Here is an 8382-nt window from a genome sequence, read left to right on the forward strand (position 1 = left end):
TAGAAAATAACATATATACTCACTATAATTTTTATTTGCCTGCATTTTATTTAAAACCATTTATAATTTTATTACATAATAAATACTAACCAATAAGGACATTGATTCAACATGCCTTGTATGAAATATTGTTATAATTTTGCTTAAAATCATTGAAATTACCTTAAACAATATATAGAACACTTTCATGAATATATCTGGATCTAAATTTTTCGGTCCGGAACCTATAAACATAACCACACACACCTAAACTAAATCCGGATCTCAATTTACTTGTCCTAAGTACACATTTCATTTGCAACCACCAGTGCGCTAGCTGGTAAATAAGATTTCTAACCCGCTGCAGAAAATTCAATGTTCGCAATATTCATTTTACTGAGATTTAAATGAAAAATGTTTTGATTTGTATATCCGTCCAGCGAAAATTTGTAACTGATCATCATTTTCCTAGTTCGGACAGCCAAATGTAGGAGTCGCATGGGCTTCATTAGTTTTGCGTTTATTCGCCTATTGGCAGTTAAGAACTTTAATAGGCGAATAAACGCAAAACTAATGAAGCCCATGCGACTCCTACATTTGGCTGTCCGAACTAGGAAAATGATGATCAGTTACAAATTTTCGCTGGACGGATATACAAATCAAAACATTTTTCATTTAAATCTCAGTAAAATGAATATTGCGAACATTAAATTTTCTGCAGCGGGTTAAAAATCTTATTTACCAGCTAGCGCATTGGTGGTTGCAAATGAAATGTGTACTTAGGACAAGTAAATTGAGATCCGGATTTAGTTTAGGTGTGTGTGGTTATGTTTATAGGTTTGGGACCGAAAAATTTAGATCCAGATATATTCATGAAAGTGTTCTATATAGTGTTTAAGGTAATTTCAATGATTTTAAGCAAAATTATAACAATATTTCATCCAAGGCATGTTGAATCAATGTCCTTATTGTTTAGTATTTATTATGTAATAAAATTATAAATGGTTTTAAATAAAATGCAGGCAAATAAAAATTATAGTAAGTATATATGTTATTTTCTAACCCAACCATAACATTTGATTGATTCCAAAGCGCGTATTTAAAAAAAAAATTCAATTTCGCTTCTTATGATTTTAGTTTTCTATGTGTTTTGACAGCTCGAAATAAAAATATCATCATTTTTACCGCGGCGCCAACTACTTGTCGAATGAAGCTTTTGTTCACCTATTGACATATAGCTGGCACTGCAGTAAAAATGATTTTCTTGCATTTACACTCAAAGTATTCTGCACATAATTTAATTTAATGTTATCTTCGACATAAAGAAACATCGCACAGACATAAAACTTATCTAACTAACTAAATACTACTAATTCTTAGCCTAAATACATTTTTTGACAAACCAAAGTCGAATATAGATAGTAAATTTCATTGAAACGACTGCAGCAAACTTCCAGCGGGTTATTCATTCCGTATAGCAGTGCGATGAGACAATTGCCGAAAAAAGTCAGTTTGGCGCATCACCCGTGATGGCGTGTTGAAGCGTAGTTTGCTCAATATATCCGCACAGTCGATATTGCCTGCTATAACGTCGAAAATAATCATGCGTTGAAGGAATACTCGCCTACTTGACAACGTTGGTAGGCTGATCAGCATGCAGCGACTTCCATACGGTGCTAGGTTTGTCCTATCCAGCCAAGATTCCGAAGAGCGTATCGAATAAACTGCCTTTGCACACGTTCGATTCGGTTGATGTGAACTACATGATATGGTGTCCACCCTTGCACACCATACTCTAGAACACCCCGCACGAGCGAGCAGTACAGGGTCTTCAAACTGTAGATATCTGCAAAAAACTTCGTATTTTATTTATTTATTTATTTATTGACATATGTAACGTAAGGCAAAGCCTTTTGAATTGTTACAATAAGATTTGATCGTGAATTTAGTTGGACTACCAAACTTATCTCTAAATTGATATTTATTCTAAGTGATATTGTGTTTCCTCTACATTGAATTAAGGGAATAACTATGTGCTGTTGAGCCGTGCAAGCAACTGACGCTTAAAAACTCTCGTGCTTGAGCTCGATTTTATCGAAGTTGGTAGTGAGTTCCAATGGACAATGCCTCTAACGAACAGTGACGAACTGTAGTCTCTGGTGCTGTGACGCGGCACGGAAAAATTTCTAGTTCTCAAGTTCCCTAGGGGTTGCAAAATAGAAAATAGATATTCAGGTTTCCTAGTATGGTTTATCTTAAATATCGATAAACAGGACCTATATTTATAGAAATCTGAGAAGGTGCAACCTAATAGCGACTTGTGTAGGTGAGAAACGTGAGAAAATCTGGAAAGGTTGTATACGTACCTAACACAAGCGTTTAACGCCATTCGAAATTTATTCAAGATTCCTACAGAAGTGTTAGCGTAGAGTGCATCGCCATAAACAAAATGTGGTAGCAATATTGATTTAAAAAGCTTTAACTTAGTTGATGTTTTAAAATTTTTAGTAGCCAAATTGAGCTGTTTTAGCGTTCCATATATTTTACCACACTGGGCATTTATGTGAGCTTCCCATTTAAGCTGAGATGTAAAAATTACACCTAAGTTGGTAACTTTATCAAAAAATTGAATAGGTTCACCTTGTAGGAATAACTGAGGAGGAGTCATGTAGTTAACGTTTTTAGCAAATAATACAGCCTTTGTTTTACTCGGATTGATCGACAAAAGGTTTGTATTGGACCATGCAGATAATTTGTTTAAATCATGATTTATTTTGCGAGCAACATCATTTAGATCAGAGTCACCATTAGCACAGCAGTATATTTGCACATCATCGGCAAATAAATGAATAGAACAATAGTTCTTTTTAAGAACTCCAACATTGCGTATGCCTTAGCCGGAACAGCAGAGATATCCCAAGTAACCAAAAGTTCGAATAACGGTGTCTAACGAGGGCTAAGCAGCTTTATGTATATTGATCTATAACTTGTTAAGCAGCTTCTCTTTTAAGTAATTAACCGAACTTTCAAGTTGTTTTGAGTTCGCTGCATAGAACACTAAGCAGCTTCGAAATAAACTGTCAAAAATAAGGAAAAAGCTAATATTTAGCAGCACTGCTATGTTCTATTTTTATACTTCTACCTAACTTCTATATTCGTTGCATTCACCTGCTGTTGGGTTTGAACCCGGGCGCTCCGCGTTGTAATCCTATCCCGATCCACTGCGTCATATTTGCCGTATACAAGTGATGTGAACTTTGCCAATAAGTTATTCTTGAGTATAAGTACGTTTTAGAACTTTCAGCAGCTTTGTGCAGCGTGAGTTAATTATAGAACATTAAAGTTCGGAGTCAGGCAATCAAGTAATAGTGAAATATTCACCTACACCCGAGCCTACAGCTATGTTTTTGATATGCGCATAGTTGAAAAATAATGAAAAGCATTGCATTCTAATTTATTATATTTACTGATTAGACATGTGCTCTGATTAAATTTATTTGAGTGATGGAGTGAAATGAAAATGTTTGCTGGTTTGATCACTAAAAATGTAAACATAAAAATAATTACAATCATTTCGTGGCCAGAAGCATACAAGCAGAACTTGTTAGCAACTAAGGTTACTTCAAAACTTGATGTAGCATCGTAAAAGCTTTGAAGTATCTATGAAGTACTTACAGCACTTCTTAAAGCATTTAGTTCTACGTACACTTGATATACACTACTAATCAGCAAGGAGGGTCTACGGAACTGAAAATGAACTAACTGTGAACTTTTGAGTTCGCTTGTCAAATAATATTCGAACTTTTGGTTACTTGGGATGTTCTACGAATCTTAGTTTACTATCAATCAGAATTCCCAAATCCTTCACAGTTGTCTTTCGTTCCAAACTGGTTGCTGCCATGATGTAATCAAACACAATAGAGGTTTTCCGTCAGATCATACCCCTCCTTTTCTTATTTTTTCTCGAAAGTACTCCCAATACGAGTGACAATGGTGCAAAAATATATTTTTTTACTACGATTTTTTAAATAATGCAAATTGCAAGAATGTTGAGTTTCTTTTCACCAAATCACGAATGTTGAGTTTTAAAAAATCAGAGGGGTTGTGCACAAGACACGACCGCATGGGTGACGTAGGACCACGAAAGTCTCTTTGTAGCGATAGTAGGATGTATCCATGTATCCAGCTTTTTACGCGCTATAATGGTGGCCGCTATAAATTGTGTTCGTAATATGCGAACAATCTTTTTGACAACTCTGCATACATCAAATCTGGCACTCTTCTCTTGCAACACTACCGTGCTCTTTCTTTCGTTTACGTCAAAGAAGGAAAGCAAAACTGTGCGAAATGTAAACAAAACTATTGCCTTCCTTCTTTTGCGTAAACGAAAGAAAGAGCAACACTGCGGTACAAGAGAAGAGTGCCCAGTTTTGATGTATGCAGAGTTGTCAAAAAGATTGTTCACATATTACGAACACTATTTATAGCGTCCGCCATTATAGCGCGTAAAAAGCTGGATATAATAATACGATTCTTCATGTATACAAGCTACATCCGTAACGGTCATCAAAGTAGAAACATTGTATACATTCAATCCTCAACCGATTTTGGAGTTATATCCATGAATTGATTGAATCTATTTTATTAAAACGAAACCAAGTTAGTAACTAAACCAAACAGTAAATAAATTTGTATGATATGTTTCTACGTAACGTTGAATAGTGCTTTTCCTTTGGTAATCGGTAGACGGTACGCGCGAGTTTTCAAAAAGTTGAAAATTTTGCGCAACTTTTCTGCGGCTTACAAAAGGACACGGATAAAGCATTTACAACCTGCAGACGTATTGGAAGTCGCAGAAAATGTTACCTGTGACCAGAAAACTTATTACCGTCATTGGTTGGTCGTCCGCAATGGCGAAAAATTCAACTTTTCCCTCGTTGACTGTGTTAATTATGGTATTAACTGGGCAAGAAAATATAAAAAACTCTTCAATCGCTGTGTGGCCCTTAAAAGAACCGATTGTTTGATTATCATAACTCCTGCTTGCAATAAACTTGCACTAACGCATTCAACGTAATTCTCTGTTCGGTAAATTAGAGTACCGATAACCGCTAACCAGGCACGACTTGAAGACGTAGTCCTACGTCAAAACTTGATTGGTTGAACCCCTAATCCAAGGTGTGACGCGACCCGTGCCGAGGGATGAACGGTGGAGAGGGTTCTATAAATTCTCTCGCCGCTACGGAGCCTGTGGAGTACCAGGGCACCCTCCACAGTAATTTGCCCTTGCTGCTTCAAGCCGGTCACTGATGCAGTGGACGATTTCTTACCGTGCATGTTCTCTCTGCCGAAAAACAAAGAAACGAATGAGGTGGAGAGGAGAGTAGGGGAGGAGCAGGACTTGAATGATGCGCTAGCAGAGGTTCAGTCCTGGATTCTCGTCTATCCTCAACACGCCAACTCGTTGTGAGTCGACAAACGAAGATGTGGCTCCAAAACTTTCTACTCACGGGTCGAGATTAACTCTGCCTGATCTCTGAGTGTGTGCTGGAGGGTGGGCGGAAACAAATGAGAGCCGAATAGTTATGGCCAGTAGGATGGCTGTACAATCGCTCAAATATTCTAAAAATATATAACGTCGAGTGTGAGGGTTACGGGTCATGGCGACGCAGTTCAAACAACGACATCTGGGCTGTAGACGACAACCTGTCCTGGCGACAGGTAAAAGCCATGGCGGGTAACCGTCAGCAGTGGAGATCTTTGATTTCATGCCTTTGTTCTGCCGGACCGGCGGACTTGGACACATAAGTAAGTTTATGTGTGAAACTACATAATGTTTTGCTGTTTGATCTGATACATAACATATATGTGTGCGGCACATAAAAATCATTTGTATCGCCATGAATAATATTTATGGCCCCATTAAAAGTATGTACAAGAGCACATAATTTTCGACTATCCAGCTTTTTTCGAGACGTGTTCGTAATATTTGAACAGCATTTTTGACATTTTCCAAATACATCGCACTTTTTCTTTCCGTACGTTCCTTTAGTTTTACCGTGACGCGCGGAAACCTGCGATGTATAGAGCTTTCTGACAGCTCAAGCACCCACACTAGCGAACACGAAATACGCGTGTATATACATGATGTTTACCTCATTTTGGGGAACAGCTGATGCTGGAGGAACAAACCGAAAAATAGCGATTACTAGTTGTGTTTCTCCGTTTGCCGCACTGCAGAGCACATATTTCGCTCAAATTTTCTATCCTGTTCCAAATTCAAGCACATATGTTGAAAATTTGCTGGTATTTAAACCAGCGGAAGACGAAATTCATTCTGTACCTTGGTTACAAAGGAATGCATCTCTTTTGTTTACTGTTGTTGTTTGCCTCATTTTCAAGCACCAATACACACATAACTGGAAAGCTCTATTAGGGAAATGTCAAAAATGCTGTCCAAATATTACGAACACGTCCGCCATTATGACTCGTAAAAAGCTAGATAGGATATGAAACATAATTTTTATGGCAGTTCACACATAAATGAAATTTCTAAAAGGTGTATGACTACCTTTTATGGGCTCATAATAATTAAGAAATTTCTTTGATATTTATGTTTAAACATATAAAAAAAATGTATAAGTAACTTAAAAAGTATGTGTTCAGGTCCAATACCGTGGACCCCCGTTCGTTTGACCATTTTTAATCTGAACACTTTTTAATTTGAACCCCGTTGGTTTGCACGACGTGCAAATTAAAAATGGTTCAAATGTCATTCTCAATATGACATCATTTGTTCGATTCGTTTGTACTGATCTAGCGTGTTTAATCGGTTTCACATTTCGTTTTCCTAACGATTAAGAGAGAAATCCGATCGGAAAATGCAATATTCGCACTTGCAACTGCCAACTAAAACAAACCACCAAAACAATAACAAAGATCAGGGCGGCCAGTTCACACAGGTTTCAGCATATTTCGGGTTACCAGTTGTTCAAATTAAAAAGTAACCCCGTTAGTTTACATGAGGAATCGTTCAAACGAACGGGGGTCCACTGTAATTGTTAGGTTTAAAGTTTTATTAGTATATGCTGTGCTGTGAGCCGAATGAAAACTTGGCAGTAGTTTGTAAAACCACTTTAACGCCCTTAAACAGCCTTAAAGTAGTTCGAAATCTGTGAATAAATTTTATTGCAGCGCCAGCTACTTGTAGAATCCTCGAACCTAGCCTTCATTCACCGTATTGCCGCAAGATGTCTCTTCTGCAGTTAGGCAATTTAAAACTGTCAATCCAGCCGATGACACTTTAACTTCCGCTACGGGCTCTCGATCTGCCTGTTCCTCTTTCTAGTTTGATCGTCAAACAAGTGAGTTCTGTTTAATTTCTGTGCTGCTCTCGTTTCGTGTCCCAGCGACTTAAAAGTAAGCTTTAGTGTAATTTTCTTTGGTTTTTCTGTAGTTCACTATAATTGCTTTAAATGCATGCAGTTTAGAATGTAGAAATTCTGTTAAAATTTGTCATAAATCCCGCGTTTTCTCCGTTCGATAGCAGCTGCACCCTTACTCATAAAATGTGATGTCAAAACTCACTTCTTTCTTTCATTTCTCTTCCGTAGAATGCGTTACGTGGCCGCATACCTTTTGGCTGTCCTCGGCGGAAACGCCTCCCCCTCCAATGCTGACATCGAGAAAATCCTCAGCTCGGTCGGTATCGAGTCAGACTCGACCCGCGTCACCAAGGTCGTCAGCGAGCTGAAGGGCAAGTCCGTGGAGGAACTGATCGCTTCCGGTCGCGAGAAGCTGTCCTCGATGCCAGCCGGAGGAGCTGCTCCGGCTGCTGGTGCCGCCGCACCCGGTGCTGCCGCTGCCGCTCCGGCTGAAGAGAAGAAGGGTAAGTGGCACGATGAAACATAACCTCTCGCAAAATTGTTTACGATGTTGCATTTTTTCTGTTTTTTTTTTCAGAGGAAAAGAAGGAGGAATCCGAATCCGAGGATGACGACATGGGCTTCGGTCTCTTTGAATAAAAGGTAAGTTTGTGATATTCGACTCTAGATGTGTTGAATCAAGTGGTCTTCATATGATGATTAAACTTAATCACCATCTTTCGACTGATCAGTCGTGACTGTTAAAATAGTTTTTCAACTGAAGCAATTTCTTTTAAAATTGTCACAAAATGCAAACTATCGGAAAGTACAAAACATTTTCCTCTTATTTGCAGATCTACCCATTGGAGTTTTACGACGAATGTCGGTTGGAAGGTGGCAAAATATTTATTTCTGTGAAATAAGTACGGCACGAAGAAAATAAAGAACACTTAAGAACAACAGGGTGTAAGTTTTGGCTTTGGTAATTGAAAGAACTTCTGTAGTCCTATGTCAAAACTATTTTATGACATTTCTTGGT

The 8382-nt window shown here is 38.0% G+C and overlaps 1 protein-coding gene and 1 non-coding gene across 2 annotated transcripts; both read left to right on the forward strand.

Annotated features, from left to right (window-relative positions):
- The first annotated feature begins 7331 nt into the window (after positions 1-7331).
- On the forward strand, positions 7332-8305 carry LOC128732732 (60S acidic ribosomal protein P2). The gene is made up of 4 exons (XM_053826064.1): positions 7332-7398; positions 7593-7867; positions 7942-8006; positions 8198-8305. Exons 2-3 carry the CDS (start codon positions 7594-7596, stop codon positions 8001-8003), a joined length of 336 nt encoding a protein of 111 aa, XP_053682039.1. The 5' UTR covers positions 7332-7398; position 7593; the 3' UTR covers positions 8004-8006; positions 8198-8305.
- On the forward strand, positions 8052-8133 carry LOC128733239 (small nucleolar RNA Me28S-Am982). Its single transcript, XR_008411913.1, has one exon. It is a non-coding gene; the product is annotated as a small nucleolar RNA Me28S-Am982 (small nucleolar RNA).
- Positions 8306-8382: the final 77 nt, after the last annotated feature.

This window comes from Sabethes cyaneus, chromosome 1 (genome assembly GCF_943734655.1).
Source record: "Sabethes cyaneus chromosome 1, idSabCyanKW18_F2, whole genome shotgun sequence".
Classification (NCBI taxonomy): Eukaryota; Metazoa; Arthropoda; class Insecta; order Diptera; family Culicidae; genus Sabethes; species Sabethes cyaneus.

Excerpts from the sequence above, each read along its gene's own strand:
- LOC128732732 (XM_053826064.1), top strand. The coding sequence starts at position 7,594 with ATGCGTTACGTGGCCGCATACCTTTTGGCTGTCCTCGGCGGAAACGCC. Across the intron at positions 7,868-7,941 it reads TCCGGCTGAAGAGAAGAAGG|AGGAAAAGAAGGAGGAATCC; the intron begins GTAAGTGGCACG and ends TTTTTTTTTCAG.